Genomic DNA, 17,093 nt, shown 5'->3' with positions numbered 1-17,093 from the left:
TAACCTTACATTTTGGGGATGAAGAGAAAAGTAAGATATGCCTCTTACATAGTAAAACTGAGACAGTTAAATGAAAGGAACAATATAGATTTTCTAGAAAGTTTTAAAAAATAGAATAGGGAGGGGCAAGATAGGGTTATGGGATTAAGAGGTACAAACTACTAGGTATAAAATAAATAAGCTACAAAGATATAGTGTACAGCACAGGGAAAATAGGCACCATTTTATAATAACTTCAATGGAGTATAGTCTATAAAAATAATGAATCACTAAGTTGTAAGCCTGAAACTAATACTGTGAATCAACTATATATCAGCTAACTAGAACTTGCCTAACATCAGGATACAAATTATATAAACTGAAAATTTTCTGTCTCAGTGTTATTAATAAATCTGTAAGAAAAATTCTGATCACTTCTGGAGAAAAAATTAAAGGTTAAAATCTTTTATATTTTTTATCACTATATATATTTTTTATTGAAGTATAGTTGGCTTACCATGTTTCAGGTGCATAGCAAGGTGATTCAGTTATACATATACACATAACTGCTTTTTAAATTATTTTCCATTATAGATAATTACAAAATATTGACTATAGTTCCCTGTGCTATACAGTAAATCTTAGTTGCTTGTTTCATATCTATTTTTTTTAATTAGAAATTGAGCATTCTGTGCATTCCAGAATCTCCTTTTTTTGTTCGGTGTTCACTTATATTTATTTAGCATTCCCATCCGCTACTTCCAACAACTGGGTAGCAGGATTCAACTAGTTTTCCTCTGGTAGGAGAGCTCTTTAAGTTACTTTAAAGCATAATACAAGCTTTTATGATATACTTTAAAAAAGCTACTAATTTTAAGATTAGCAGAAAATGCTTTGACAGGCACTAGGAATAAATGTACAATGAAGAGCTTATACAAACTTTTAATGAGTAAAAAAGCAAACATTAGAATTGATATTGATTCACTGATGTTTATTTAATAATTCAGCTCTATTTTAAAATAAATATATTTCTCCTTGGTAAATATTTATTATGGCAAGATTATGAAAAAGAATTATAATTCAACATTTATTGAAGGGAGTTTCAAGATAATAATAATTCCCTTCTCGAAGGGATCTTCCCAACCCAGGGATCAAACCCAGGTCTCCCACATTGCAGGTGAATTCTTTACCAGCTGAGCCACAAGGGAAGCCCCAATAATCACAACAAATATAATTAAATTATAGCAAGTAGTGTTGTGGTAAATTACATATAATAATGGTTTACATTTATTGAGTTACTTACATGCATTATTTTATTTAATCCTAATGATGACGCTCTGAAGGAGGCACTGTTTCCTATTTCTGTATTGTAGGAAAAATCCCTAAGGTTAAATGAGGTCAAATAAATTGTTCAAACCAGGAGCCAGCAAACCATTCTGTAAAGAATCAGATATTAAATATTTTAAGTGTTATGGGCCATACAGTTTCAGTCACCACTACTAGCTCTGCCATGGTAGGACAAAAGCCATAGATAATATGTAAATAAATAAGTGTCCCTGTGTTCCAATAAAACTTGATTTATGAACACTGAAGTTGAATTTTCTGAAATGTTTTACATGTCACGAAATAGTCTTATTTTGATCATTTTTCAACCATTAAAAAAAATGCAAAACCAGTCAGCGCAAAGATGTAAATAACCAGTAATAAGTTGGCTTTGGCCCACAGGCCATAGTTTACCAACCCCAGTTCTATGGTAACATAGCCAAGAAATGATAAACTCAGGCTCTGAACCCAGTGTCTACCTAATTCTAAAGAACACATATTTCAAGTACTTAAACATTATATTCTACAGTTTCATCATATAAAACCCTCTTTAAAGATCCCTCTGTGAATCAATCTACATCAGTGTAACAAATTTTTTGACCTGAAAAAAGAGGTCACTAAAATGTATTATAGGTCTTTTCACTGCTAAAGGGTAACATCTATGATGGAGGTATATAGCAAATTCTTTTTTTTTTTAATTCATGTATATTTTAATTGAAGTATAATTAATTTACAATGTTGTGTTAATTTCTGGTGTACAGCAAAGTGATTCAGTTTCTCATATGCAGATACATATTTGTAACTAAATACTAAAAAGAATATTTTTTTTCAGTTACATATTCTTTTTCATATTCTTTTCCATTATGGTTTATTGCAGGAAACTGACTATAGTTCCTGTGCTGTAGAATAGGACCTTGTTGTTTATCTGTTTATTTTAATATAGTAGTTGGTATCTGCAAAGGAGATCAATCCTGGGTGTTCATTGGAAGGACTGATGCTAAAGCTGAAATTCCAATACTTTGGCCACCTCATGCAATGAGTTGACTCACTGGAAAAGAGTCTGATGCTGGGAGGGATTGGGGGTGGGAGGAGATGGGGATGACAGAGAATGAGATGGCTGGATGGCATCACCGACTCAATGGACATGAGTTTGAGTGAACTCTGGGAGTTGGTGATGGACAGGGAGGCCTGGCGTGCTGTGATTCATGGGGTCGCAAAGAGTCGGACACGACTGAGCGACTGAACTGAAGTGAACTGAACTGAATCCCATCCTTCTAAATTATCCCTCCCTCCTCAAGTTCATTTTTTTTTTTTAAAGAATCGTCTGTCTGTGTCAAGCACTGGGTTACATGCTGCAGGTTGAGAAATTAAATAGCTCAATTGCTTTCCTCAAAGAGGTCACATCCTGGCAGCTGACACAGGTAGACAAGAAAGCAGCTACAATACAGGGTACAAAAGAAGCCGATGAGGGTGATAACTCAGAGTGAGGGTGAGTTTTAAGGTAACAGGTGAAGCGTGAAGACAGAGTCTGCTTCAAGAGAGGCTTTCTAGAAGAATGCATCCTCAAGGTGAGTTTTGAAGAATAGAATTGGCTAGCTAAAGCCAGGTAGAGGAAATAGCAGGTACCAATACACCAAAAAGAAAAAATATTCTTTTTCATATTCAGTTACAAATACGTATCTGAATATGAGAAACTGAATCACTTTGCTGTTTAGAGAACTGTACACTCCAGTGTGGAGGTGTCCTCCTGACATGACTCCTTCTGCCTTCTTATTCTACCCCCTCCATTTTTTAAATCAAAATCTGAATTTAGCTCAAAAACTCCAGAGGAAGGAAGTGGCCTAATGTGGCACATCATTAGCAGTGTGTGTTCACCCAAGGCTCATCAGGACTTGAAGTGACTGTTCAAAAATGAAGGTTGTTCATAAGCCACAGTCAGTAGCCCTTAGTCAAAACTGAAAGTAAAATGTGAAAGCTGGATGTATGCAGAAGTGACCTTGACAGCATCTTCTCAGTAGACTGGGGAGGCCTTTTCATTAGAGACCATTCAAGGGAGTTTGATGCCTGATCAAGTTCCCTTTCAAGTGGAATGATATATTTAGAATTAGTTTGCTATTACACTAGTAATACAAAAATGTCACCTTCTTATAAAACAGCCAATCATTATAGATAAGTGGCACCTTCTCCCACTGACTGAAGGTGAAATCTGGGCAAATACTTTAACTCCCTATGTCTAAATTTCCTTATCTTTAAAAAGAGAATAATAATAGTATCTACCTCATTAGGCTATAACAGAAAATGAGTTAATATGTGTGTGTGTTAGTCGCTCAGTTGTGTATGACTCTTTGTGACTCCCTGGACTGTAGCCTGCCAGGCTCCTCTGTCCATGTGATTCTCCAGGCAAGAATACTGGAGCGGGTAGCCATTCCCTTCTCTAGGGGTTCTTCCCAATTCAGCAAACGAACCCAGGTTTCCTGTATTGCAGGCAGATTCTCTACCATCTGACCCACCAGGAAAGTCCCAAGAGTTAATATATATATTAACCAATTAGAACATTGTCTGGCACATAGTAACTACTCAAATAATATAGCTATTCTTCTAAGAAAGAGTGCTGGGGGCAAGGTGATAATGATTTTCAAGAAGAGGCAGAAGTCTGAGGGATGGAGGAGTGACTGAAATCTTTTTTCTTTTCTTTTTTTTTTCAAGTTCCAAATTCAGCAGTAAAATTAAATATGTCAGTAGTTTATCAGAACTCAGTGGACTGATCCCAATGGATTGCATCCATATTCCAGAGAGCATCATCAAGTAAGTCCTGATGGTTTTCAAGATTTGGTAAGAAATACTGCATGTCTGGATGAGAAAATAACTCACTCCTGGAATATGGGGAAATGGCTTATCTTTTGTTTTACATTTAAAACAAATAACAAATAGTCTCCAATAAATATATTTATTTTCTTATAACCTAGAGATAACTGTTCTGTTCTTGCAGATCTACTTTCACATGATCTTCTATGGTGTTATTGAGATTTGCGCACTTTCACCTTGAATTTACTACCATTTTGGGGAAAGCATACATTTAACACTAATCAGTGTATTTGTTACCTCTGTCTTGCATGCCACACAAAAGGTAGATTTTGTACATAGCCTGGATTTCTTCATTGCCTTATGTAAAGTAATTTATCTGCTTGACCCAAGGAAAAGAGAAAAAAGTTACCCCTTTCTCTGATTTCTTCTAAGTCCTTTTTCTTCATAGTTGCCTCCAGGTGAAAGATAAAGCAGAGTGGTGGGTGGTGCAGTCAGGAATGACTTCCTTACTCAGTACCTGGTAAAGCCTGTAGGTAGAAAGCATGGATACTTAAAGTTGTAGGATTATGCTTCAAAAATAGTAAAAATAAAAAGTCAACTGCTTGGAGCTGGGGCTTAAAAATGTGATGCTGGAAAATGAACCCTCCTAACTGGTTAATTGTTGCAAAGAACTATCGTTTACTGTCGATCATGTCTTTCTTTCACTATGTCTAATTTACTGGCTTTCTGTGTGATTAAAAGTGGGAGGAAGGTAACCATCAACTCAGAGAAAACAGTCAAGGATACCCTATCTTCCTCCATAAGATGGAGAGCAGAATGGACCTCCCAATTCGGGCTTCCAAAAAAGAGTCCCCTCACTTAAAAAAGGCACAGAAACTTTAAGGAAAAGACTCCCATTTAATGTGTGTCTCCTGTTCCAGGTACAAGAAGTACTCTATTTATATCCTTTATTTAATCCTCACAGTAAATGCCCTGTTTACACATAAGAAATGTCACAGGAAGGGGATGTTTACTTATGCAAAGTAGAAGCAGGAACAAGGAAGAGATGGAACTAGAATTTAAATGCAGGTGAGCCTAGAACCAAAATTCCCATGCAGATTTCTTTACCTCCTGTAAAATACCCATCTAAATAATGGGTATATTTAGATAAATATAAAGGGTATATTTAGATAAATAAAACATCCATCTAAATAAATACCCATACCCTTCTGAGTCAAAGCTCAGAAGGAGCTGGAGTTTGGTTTTCCTGCATCCCAATATCAGGTATGAACAGAAGATACAGATTGGGTTGAGAACTGCCAGTTGGCTTAGCTGAATCAAGCTGAGCGCGTATAAGCTCCTGATGGTGGATGTAAACCTCACTAGCTTCATAGAGTCCCCAGACTAGCACAACTCACAGCTCTGGCCTGCTGCCTCAAAAAGAAGGCACCCCACCTCCTAGTATGCAAAAGATGACAAGGATATTCCATCTTCAAGAGGAAATGAGCACTGGCCACTTGCTAAGTGAGTATGCTCCCCCCCTCCCCCCAGTGTGGCACTGGGAACAAGAGAAGAGAATGTGCTTTGGAGGATCAGCATTAGATTTGAACCTTCTCCCCCACCTTGCCTCTCTGAGACTTCAGGAATCCTATTTAGAACTCTCCACGTCTCAGCCTCAGCATCTGTAAAATGAGGAAACAAGGAGCAATTAATTCATGGCAAGGTCCTGAGAGCAGAAAGAGAACCATGAACGTAAAGCACTGGGGAGCCACCGGGCACACAGTTGACAAGCCAGAATGTCATCTGTTGTCATTGTTTTGCTTTTCAGTTCAGTTCAGTTGCTCAGTCGTGTCCAACTCTTTGCGACCCCATGAATCACAGCACGCCAGGCCTTCCTGTCCATCACCAACTCCCGGAGTTTACCCAGACTCATATCCATCGAGTCGGTGATGCCATCCAGCCATCTCATCCTCTGTCGTCCCCTTCTCCTCCTGCCCCCAAGCCCTCCCAGCATCAGGGTCTTTTCCAATGAGTCAACTTGTCGCATGAGGTGGCCAAAGTATTGGAGTTTCAGCTTCAGCATCAGTCCTTCCAAACTGACTGTTCACACAGGGAAGTTCAGTTGAGAAGTTAAACTTGCCTGAGGTGCTTTTCATTCATCTACAAGTCAGGTTTTCTATTTGGAAAAGTTTCTTCCAAAGGAAGGTTCTATTTGGAAAGATTTTCTTCTGGAGGAAGAAACTTACAACCGTGCATATTCTCCCCCTGTGTCCTGTCTTTCGTAATCCATCTCCGGCTGTCCTTTCTCTCATTTCTGTAACTGACCCTTGTTGCCTCATTTTCATATTACGCCATTTTCAAACTGGTGACAAACCGTAACTCTTTCCCATTACATAAGAACAGGATCTCATCCAATCCCAAGGTCAGTATTCAGCTGGGATAAAGTGCATCAAACGGCTTAAAGGAAAGAAAATTGAGCCCAATCTGAAGTCAGATTAATAATCACTGGTTACAGTCAGTTCTTGTTATTTGTGGCAGTGATGTTACTTACTGAACCATTGTTTCCAGCGGGAACACGGGGCTAAGTTTCTGTGAGTACTTGGTCACAGCAGTCTCACTTGCCAATTAACATACAACCTTGTTTTATGTCCATTTCTGTTTAAAGATACCTTACTTGATCTGTGTTGTTGATTCACTAACATTGAACTCAGGGCCAACAACACTGTAACTTGTGCCTGAACAAAGCTTATCTAACACACACATACCTCCTCAAGGCCCATCACAGCCATCCTGTGCTCAGGAATACTAGATGATACTTAAGCATAATGTTTGGGGAACATTCTTAAATAAAGAGATCACCAGCAAAAAAGCACAAACACACACACACAAAACATGGCACGACACAGACTGTAAAAGGCCATTTGTTTGCAGCATGAGAGCTGAGACAAGAAGGCAGAGCTCCTCTGGGCTCCACCTCAGCCGGGAACCCACACATCAGGTGACTGAAATTTCTGGGCACTCTGTTCAAGTCCACAAGTGACCATGAAAGTGCCAAAGTACTGCTTAGGAGGTTGCAACTGTGGTTTAGCAAGTAGGTGAATTTGTGAACATACAATCTGCAAATCATGAGGATCAGCTGTATATAACTATAAATTCGAAATAATTGATTGTATCGAATATAAATAGGATTCCTCCCCAAAGGCAATTTGACTACTATTTGGGGAGGCTTCTCTTCTCATGTTTTGACTGTCCTGTCACTTTTTCCATCTGTCCACTCGTTTTCCTCACTGCATTTGTTTTTTTATCCTGTAAGGTACGATGAAGAAAGATCATATAAGAGAAGTGTGAGGTAAACATCTCCTGATCTGCCGTTCACGCTGGATCCTTTGTGTGTGTGTGCACCAGTGTCTTACTTGTGGGTGACCTCAACAGGCTACAAGAGGAAGAGGTCCTGGTATCAGTCCCTTGTAGTGTATCATTTCCAGTCTTTGCCGTGTGTCTAAAGCTGTTGAGGTCAACCTAATTTGCAACTGAAACCTACTAAACCAGATACATCCCAGACTTGGCCCAGGCTGCAAGCTAATTTTAACTAGCCCCGACAGCTGCCGTGGCTGTTTTCAGCTTTATTTCAGCCAGCATGCTTCCAGTCTCCTTGCAAGTTTTGTATCTCCCTTTATGAAGGACTTTGCAAAGGAAACGTACATAAACACAGACTTGGGAGTTCCTAAAACACCATATGTAATTGAAGGGATGTGTCTTAGTGCTCCAAAGGTTGGTTTTTAAAAGCACATACACTCCACTTTCGTTTGGCTCTGCTTTTGAGTTCTTTTTTGTGACTCTCTCACGCTCTGCTTGCTTCTTGTTTCTTTTCTACACTGATAATTTTTGCTCATGCAGACTGGATGAAGAGCTGAGGGAAGCATCTGAAGCAGCTAAGTAAGACTTGGTTTCCATTCAGCAGCTGGCAGTGATGTTGGCCTGCATTTCAGGAATGAATTGGGGGAACATGCATGCCTGGTGTTTTATTCTTGCATCCTGATAATAGTGTTGCCCTTTAAATGTATCCTTTGTTCCATGATAGATGTAATTTCTCTTATTTGTACTAAAATCTGTTTGTCCCCCTAGTGATCGTGGTTATCTTGTCACCATTAAACACTTTTTAAAAAATATATATGCAATTTTAGGCACCACAGCAAAAGAAACACATCACAGTCAGTGCCAGGAATAGTGTAACAGCCAGATGATCACTTGCATACATTGAGGCAATAAAACCTCACTAACTCAATCTAATGCAGAAAAATGGTAGCAACTTGAAATACTTCTGTAGAACCAAATTCCTGAATTTCCAAGATTTTTATAAAAAACTCCTTATTCGGTGACTGGGAAATATAGCTTAACTAACAGCTTCTGACTTATTTGCATGAGTACAAAAAATACTGCTATTATTATAATTTTCAAAATAGCAAAATCATAACTTTAATGCAAATATAAAATGAATACATGCCAATGATTTTATTCAACTAAGTATTTAATCAAGGAACCAGTAAGCTGTTAAAACCAGGTCAAAGAGTATTTGAAAAGCTAGATATCTATAAGCAATTTATAAAGGAACATTAGGATAAAAATGTTGGTTTAGATACAAAACTGATTCATGTTCAACAGGGCAATAAACTGTACCTCGGGGTGATCTTTTCCACTGGACAGAAACTACTGCATCTCTGCTCAGTAAAAATCTGCAAGTTAATATCTGCCTCTACAGAGCTGTAAGATCAATAGGAAGTCAACAGTGCTTCTAAAGAACATCCAGTAATTTTATTTCCAGTTCACAAATAATTTTTCTGACACTGTTAAATATAAACAAGAATATTTGCTGCATCAAGCTTCTCCATTGCAAAAGTTGCTTACACTGTTAATTTTTATAACTTGTTCCTATTTTAATAGATATTGCAAAAGCAGAAAGCCTGGACAATGTCTAAACAGCTACAAATTCTGAATAAGTAAGATCTAAGTTAGTGAAGTTTTTCCTATATAGGTATAAATGCCAGTTCGTCATGAAAACAATCCATTAAAATATTTTTCCCTACATTTTTGTAGCAGGTAATCTGTAGAATTATTTGCCTATAGCATGGATCTTTTGGGTTAAAAATTCAAGGAAAGGTTTTTGCTTTAGAAAGCTTAGCATTAGTGTAGATTACTGCTAGATGTGCCTATACTGTATAGTGGTACAGTGTACCCTGTTAGCATTTATCTGTGCCCAGATTGCACTGTCATGAGATTCCCCAAAGAGACAGCGAGCAATTAGTTTCCCTTTCAAATTCTTTTTTTAAAGGATAACAGATTTATTAAATTAAGAAGCTGTTTTCAAGACAAAAATATAGGGAGGGAACATCAATACTTTTCCAGCCAAACCCACTATGGAGTCATAGTCATGTGCTCTCATTACTACCCTAAAATCTTGCCTCCTTCAATAGATAGTTCCCCTCTATATTTCTACTCTTCCTGCTTAGCTACCATAAGAGAACATTTATTACTTTTGGCTTAGTTGTGTAGCTTTCTTTTTTCTCTCAAATTCTTCATTTGTTCACTTATCTACCTCCGCAAACCCTCTCCCCAAAGATCTAAATGATCTTGGCTGGTTCTGAGATGTCTTGATCGCCTTCCTAAAGGAAGCAGCAAGCTCATGCCTACTACATGGTAGATGTTCAATAAATTTCTGCTTCATCAATTGGTGAATGTGCATAAGACTAACATCACTGCTGAGGCGCAGTGCTTCTCAAACTTAACAGCACATCAGAATCACCTACAGTGTCCTGGGCCTCACCCCCAAAGTTTCTGATCAGCAGGCCTGAGAATCTGTACTGTTAACAAGTTCCCAGTGATGCCAATACTGCCAGTCTCAGGACCTTGCTTGGAGAATCACTGCCTTAAAGTAAATGGCTGAATAAAAATAATCAGATTTGTCCTCAGAAGTCTATGCTCTTGCTTTGAATTCAATGGGTAAGCCATCTGTCCAAATTCTCCATTAATTTTACTTCTTCTGATGGTGACATTATAGCTATGAGGAACCGAAAATGTGGAAGGAGAAAGAATTTTATTGTTGACCCCACAGATGATCGAAATCCCACAGAATCCTACCATTTCCACATGCTAACTATATCTTCTCAACTACCTTTGAGCCTCTGAAGTGGTCCCCCAGTCCTTGGACAGACTGTAGATGATGACTTGAAGCTCAGAAAACATAATCACTGCAGATCTATGGTTACAGGTTCCTTTTATGAACAGAGGCCCCCTGACTTTCCACATGACCTTAACTAGAAAGCTTCAGGCTGTTTCTAACAAAAGCAAACATATACCTGTCAGGGAAGAAAGCCTATCTGTTCAGTGTTTGGCTTTAGTCCTATTAGTGTTTTTAAACATTCACCCTCTCCCGGTATACACACACATACCACCTTCACCTCTAACTGACTTTCAGAAGGAGATTCCCTCAGCCAATCTTATTTTTTCCTTAAACCTTAAGTTCTGAACAGGAAACAAAATATTTTAAAAAGGATAAATTGTACGTAGAGTCATTCTTATTTTGCAGATGGTGAGGAATCTATCTGTTGCCTTTGGAGTGACAGTAGTCCATGAACTGCTCTTTGCTTTGGAAGGATTATGCAAAGTTAAAAAGCAGAAACGCTAGGTTTGGAAGACTGCCTGCCCTTTCTTGATTCCATTTCAGCTTTACTAGGTTTTTCTAGCACATTGTCAATGCTTGCCTGACTGTCCCTGTTCACTAGAGTTGCCAAGTATCTTTTATAAAAATACCACCACCAGCGAGAAGGGTAGGGAGTGAGAGGGGAAAGCTTTCTGACTTTCTCAAGGAACTAGCCTTCTGCCATTTGCAACAAAATACCTAACGTTAATAACCACACCTCTTATGTGTAGACAGAAACCTTTGCTTGTGAAATTATCACATTACAGAAGGAGCTCTCACGTATAAAAAGGAGCACTATGTTGTGCTGGGCTTAGTCTCTCAGTCCTGTCCAATTCTTTGCTACCCCATGGACTGTAGCCCGCCAGGCTCCTCTGTCACGGGGATTCTCCAGGCAAGAATACTGGAGTGGGTTGCCATGCCCTCCTCCAGGGGATCTTCCCAACCCAGGGATCAAACCCAGGTCTCCTGCATTACAGGCAAATTCTTTACTGTCTGAGCCACCAGGGAAGTTCAGAGTCTCTTAAAATAGTGTTTGTTTGCTGAAAATAAAATATTTACCAGAGGGGGAAAAGTAAAAAGTTGAAGTGTTAAATATTAATTGGAAATTAATATAAAGCAAATTTGAAATTTGCTAACAGAGGAATCACACAGAATATCAAAAGCAGCTTAATATTACACAAACAAGCATAAACATGTTCATACACAGTAATAAAACTCTATTTATGGTTACATGTTTCTTTCTGGACGTGATCAGTTTCGGTTAATGTCAGGACTGGCTTGTTTGACCTGAACACAGCTGAACTGTGAGGTATTTTTTGTGACAATACCAAGGAAACCTGACACTGGCGTTTTCCCTTTTAGTGTCTTGGAAAATCTTCATTGTTGTGAAAGCTGAAAGTTAACTGGGTTCATATATGAATAAAATTAGAGGGATTGTCTTTTGTGCATAAAATATCATGTGGGTACAAATAAAAATTTGTAATATTCTGTTCCCCAAACATGATAGATTTAAAAGTCAGGAAGAAAATAACAAGGATAGAAGAGACATGGAGTTCCTGGGAGTTTTCAATCTCCCTTTTATGTTTCTGAATCAGGAGCAGTTACTGTATTTCAAAACTGATGGTAAAAGAATCGGAGCTTAGTCTCTCTGTTCAGGTGTAGATTGGATGTGTTCAGTAGTAGCAATGGGACCACACTAATCAGCTGCAGTTCTGTTCCGTCACTCAGTCGTGTCTGACTCTTTGTGACCCCATGGACTACAGCATGCCAGGCTTCCCTGTCCATCGCCAACTCCTGGAACGTGCTCAAACTCAAGTCCATCGAGTTGGTGATGCCATCCAACCATCTCATCCTCTGTTGTCTAACCAGTTTAAAAAGTTCAGATCTGTCCTGTTTATAAAGTGGTAACAGTAGAGAGAATGTTTACTGCTTCTTTTTTTTCCCCTTGCACTCAGAACTAGCTGCCTTTACAATGATCCAGAAATGTCTTCCATGGAGAAGGAGTAAGAATTCACCATCAATAACAATTACGTGGTTACTCATTGTATTGTATGGCTGGGCTCTGAAAGACAAAAATACATTGAGGATTGGGTAAACACCGTTTAGATGTTCGGCTTTCACATTTTCTATGCCTGAAATTAGAAACTTAAAGAGAAATGTGTCAGCTTAACACCATCTCACTCATGATCACCATTAGATGTCTTAAGGAAAACCCATCTTTACTTGGTGTTCTATTTTTCAAGCCCCAAAATGAGGAGAAAATGAATATTAGAGCCAGATGTAAAAGCATTTGGGCAAGAAGAATCCAACTGTTTTCTGAATTACATCATCCATAGTTTAATTAGTGAAAGTAGGGACTTCCATTTGAAATTATTATTTCGGTGGGTGGGAGACAAAACATCCTTATTTAGAAAATTCAAGAGGCAGCTGAGCCTGGATGGAACTTTAGAAATGATCTTGTCCATCTAGTCTCATCCTGTGAGAAATAAAAATTGAGCATGTGTTTACCGTGTGCCAAGTTCTAAGTAAAAAGCTGCACCCACCCTATCTCAGTTTTATCCTCAGAATAAGCCAATGAGGTACATTGTACAGATAAGGAAAGAGCAGCATAGAGAGATAAGCTGACCAATCCAATGCTGTTCAGCTCGAAGAATGGCCTGGAGCTGGGACTGGAGCCTTTGCAGTGCAGTTCCAGACCCAGTGGCTGTGGTTTTAAAATCAGAGACAGGTGGCCTTGATGCTGGAATGGGTGTTCAACCTCTGATCTAACCAGGGAGGACAAAATTTACGCCTAAGACAAAAGAGTTCACTGCTGTCGCATCAGTTTCAGGGAATAAGCTGTGGTCACCATCATGTTCTCAGAGAGAACTTGGCCATCCAATCAGGGGCTCTTAATTGAGTGTGAGTTGTGGAGAATTTAACATTGTCCTTCTTCACAGGAATCCAGAAGGAGGGGCAAAGATCCACATTTAAATATATCCGCTATTGTCACCTTTTGTTCTCTCGTGACCTCCTTTTCCCTGGAGGAGGTCTGAAGGGAAACTGGAAAATCCCCGTGCACTGGCTCTGGAGTTGCCATGGTGACCTTATAAGGAAGTTTATGCACAAAAACTCAAGGGAAGGTCTTTACTGACATAGAACAAAAGCCGTAAAAGAGACCTTTGAAATCGCACAGCTACTTTTCTGAAGGTTTTACTGGTCCCACCTTTTTGAGATAAAGACACCAATTGCTTCGGGAAAACTGCCACATGAAAATTCCACAAAACAAAAATACCGTAGTCCACCTAAAAAAAAATATATATATATATATTTGCAAATCATCCCTCTCTCAGCAAAGCAGCGCCCCCTAGAGCAGAGTCCTGCACCTACAGCTAATGAGCTGCGTGGATAGAAGGGCCCTCACTAACCTACAGCTGCTACATCTGCGGGCTTACCCACTCCTCTGCCTGCCTTGTCTGTTTTGCTCCCCATCTGTATATGAGGCTGTCTGGGTTGGGAAGAGGGCAAAACACCGCTTCTGGTTGGGCTTCATTCCGGGGCTGGGCATGGGGGTGGAGGTGGGAGGATATGCTGCAAATTGTTAATGTTACTTGCCATTTCTTAGAAAATATTAGTCTCCCTGCTTCCCCTTTCATCAGCCCTCTCTTTCCTAAGCTCTTTCTTACCAAGCACATGATCACAGTGTGGAGGATGAGATCTGGGATGAGGGGCCAGAGTGGCCAAGATTTTTTTTCTGCTGACTTCCTGCTCTGGATTTCTGGCTTTATTTAATATCAGACTAGAGGCTTCATTTACCTTCTAGTTTCTGAGTGGAAGCATTTTACACCTTCTATAGCTAGTATTAAATGGATAAGCTGAAAAATGGGCAAAGACTCTTCCAAGGAAGTCAGTTAGGCCAAGAATAAGATGTACTGTGTGCTGATGCTGTCATGGCCTCATTTCCTCAGAGAGAGAAGGGAAGGTTAAGTCCATCTCCCACTCTTCCTATAGAAAACAGGTTTATCATTAAACAATGTTGTCCGATACTTTGTAAAAAAAAAACAAAAAAAGAACAAAAAATCCTCATTTAACACATATTCAGTTCAGTTCAGTGGCTCAGTCGTATCCGACTCTTTGCGACCCCATGAATCACAGCACGCCAGGCCTCCCTGTCCATCACCAACTCCCAGAGTTCATTCAAACTCATGTCCATCGAGTTGGTGATGCCATCCAGCCATCTCATTCTCCGTCGTCCCCGTCTCCTCCTACCCCCAATCCTTCCTAGCATCAGACTCTTTTCCAGTGAGTCAACTCATCGCATGAGGTGGCCAAATTAGGAGCTAAAAATAGCCTATAGAAAATTATCAGAAAGTTACTATGTCTCACTGGAAAATTAGGTTATAGAAAGTAAAGCCCATCTGCCCAGTGAGGGATGCTCCTTTCATGTTTGAATTCTGATTAAAAGTAAGTTTTTTCCAAAAAGCATACTATTTTGAAAAGTAATCCAGACGTTTGTCTCCTTCACATACAGGTTTGGATTTTATTTTTTTCATTCATCTCCTAAAACTTGCAACATGACTTTTTATATTCTTATATAAAAAGTGTACATGGTCCAGAGGTGGTTCTATGTGGGGAGACTTAAATTAATAGCTAATGGTCCATAGCTTCATTGGCTGCACAAGACCACTGCTGTCTTGTAATCAGGTGGTTTCTTGCATTTACTTAAAAATCATCCACTTTTGACTATCTTCTTGCTCTTTCCATAAACTCGATTATTAAATTTCAGTCTCTCAGCATGTGTGTACCAAAAACTGACGGGATAAATTAAACCCTAAAAGGTTTACAAAAAAGTCAGTATAAAAAATGAAGTGTTTCAAAATGGTCTGTTATTTTCAGATTTCTATCAGGTGCCTTGATGGTGAAACAAAGTGACCATGTCACTTTAAACTTTTACTTTAAATTTTCAAGATGATTTCAAGTATTTTGACCAAATTCTACTTTTCAGACAGTGTGCTCCAAATTTTGATTTAATAAATATTCTCTTGGTCTATGAAAGAAACTGAGCCACCACCATGTAAACAGCAATAAAATTCCAATCATCAGTCAAACTTAATATATTCTTTTGGGAATAACTGCAGCTGGAAAATACATTTTTGAAGCAAAAACAAGAAGGAGCTGTTTTTTGGAAAAGCATATTAGAAAAAGATCGAGGGGTCAGAGTGGATAAAAAGAAGACGGACACCTTCATGGTAAAAACCCTGTTGATAAGGAAACAAGTCAGATCCTTGAGAGCATGAAAAAGAGATTAATATCCATGACAACCCGGCCTCTCCTAATAGTCAGTATGGCTGGGTTTGAAAACTCCCAAAGGATAGAAGATTATTGCAAGCAGAGTAATTAAGCAGTGAGATATGGTTTTCTCCTTTCAGAGAGACACTGAACTGCTACTATTACGTACTCTACTACTGAACTAATATTGCTACTGCTGCTGCTAAGTCACTTCAGTCGTGCCCGACTCTGTGTGACCCCATAGACGGAGGCCCACCAGGTTCCCCCGTCCCTGGGATTCTCCAGGCAAGAACACTGGAGTGGGCTGCCATTTCCTTCTCCAATGTGTGAAAGTGAAAAGTGAAAGTGAAGTCGCTCAGTCGTGCCCGACCCCTAGCGACCCCACAGACTGCAGCTCACCAGGCTCCTCCATCCATGGGATTTTCTAGGCAATAGTACTGGAGTGGCTTGCCATTGCCTTACTGCTCCTAATAATAGACATGTACTGTATGTTCATTATGTACAATTGAAAACATTTTAATCCTTAGCAAGCTGTTCTATTTTACAGATAAAAAAATGGAGACTTAGAAAAGACAGGTAGCCTGGCCAAGGTCCCAGGGCTAAGAAATGGTAGAACTGCTGAGGGTATCTCAAAGGAGTATACCTTACTGCTGTACCCTGGATGGGGTTAGCTTTATTTGCAGGACTATGAGAATGAACAGGGCTCATTTGCTGCAGATTCCACAAGTAAAGCACAGTAACCTTTGCAACATATAAACGTAAGGCCTCCCTCCCTCCAGAGAGAGGAAGGGCAGATCTATGCGAAATCCGCACATACTTCCCAAATTGCCCAATTCAAACAGAACATTTTTGTTTCCTCCTCTGCGTGTTCACTGGCTGTAGTCAGTTTCTCTGTAGGTGTCAGAAAACTGTAATATATTCACACGAGGTAGAAGAAAGACACGAGTGGCCCAAAGACATTTTAGATATTCCCTAGATATTTGGAAACTCAGTAGACATTCTCTTTCCTTTTTTTCATCTTTTTTTTTTTTTTAATTATAGTTGATTTACAGTGTGTCAGTGTCAGGTGTATAGCAGTGATTCAGTATGTGTGTGTGTATGTGTGTGTATTTACATTTTCACTTGACCTAGAGATTATCATACTAAGACAAATACCATATGATACCATTTATATATGGAGTCTAAAAAAAAATGACACAAATGAATTTATATACAAAATAGAAAACATTTATTTTGTTTTGGTAACCAAACTCAGGAGACATTCTTTAAAACAACTTTTTCTTAGGTCATAAGAATCCATCTCATTAAGGTAACCATGCCCTTTTCAGGCAAATCCATTGGCTTTAGAAAATGTTGGAGGGTGAGAGTGAAAACAGTGGTGTCACAGCCAACAAATCCCCAGCATGTACCCTGGAGGGGAAAGCAGGTCCCTCACACCCAGGGACATGTCACACACACTCTTCAGAAGCACGCAGAACCCAGCATGTGCTGTCAGGGTGGCCTCCACCTGTGGGGAGGGATGGGTCGCCCAGGGTAATGCTTG

General features: G+C 39.3%; 1 protein-coding gene and 1 long non-coding RNA gene across 7 annotated transcripts in view; one reads left to right on the top strand and one right to left on the bottom strand.

The window, feature by feature from the left end:
* LOC148777336 (uncharacterized) overlaps nucleotides 1-17,093 on the bottom strand; it is a 47,926-nt gene that overhangs the window by 11,294 nt on the left and 19,539 nt on the right. Inside the window, exons 1-4 of one of the 2 annotated variants that reach the window (XR_016037845.1) lie at nucleotides 6,227-6,356; nucleotides 5,709-5,768; nucleotides 4,517-4,634; nucleotides 1,283-1,415 (exon numbers count right to left, since the gene is read on the bottom strand). This is a non-coding gene — a long non-coding RNA (uncharacterized LOC148777336). Of the gene's footprint in view, nucleotides 1-1,282; nucleotides 1,416-4,516; nucleotides 4,635-5,708; nucleotides 5,769-6,226; nucleotides 6,357-17,093 lie in introns of those variants that run through there. The other variant, XR_016037844.1, reaches the window with a different exon arrangement.
* Nucleotides 1-17,093, top strand: part of PRUNE2 (prune homolog 2 with BCH domain) — a 308,955-nt gene that overhangs the window by 284,801 nt on the left and 7,061 nt on the right. For 3 of the 5 annotated variants that reach the window (XM_055426912.2, XM_055426911.2, XM_055426907.2), the window contains 3 exons: nucleotides 4,009-4,107; nucleotides 7,400-7,435; nucleotides 12,238-12,285. In XM_055426912.2, the coding sequence (XP_055282887.2) occupies nucleotides 4,009-4,107; nucleotides 7,400-7,435; nucleotides 12,238-12,285 (183 nt within the window). The remainder of the gene's footprint in view (nucleotides 1-4,008; nucleotides 4,108-7,399; nucleotides 7,436-12,237; nucleotides 12,286-17,093) is intronic. The other 2 variants (XM_055426908.2, XM_055426909.2) reach the window with 2 other exon arrangements.

This window comes from Moschus berezovskii, chromosome 7, assembly GCF_049115385.1.
Source record: "Moschus berezovskii isolate FMDL1 chromosome 7, NW_MosBer_1.0, whole genome shotgun sequence".
In the NCBI taxonomy this organism is placed as follows: Eukaryota; Metazoa; Chordata; class Mammalia; order Artiodactyla; family Moschidae; genus Moschus; species Moschus berezovskii.
The sequence above is the reverse complement of the archived record's forward strand: the minus strand, read 5'-3'. Positions and strand labels throughout refer to the sequence as shown.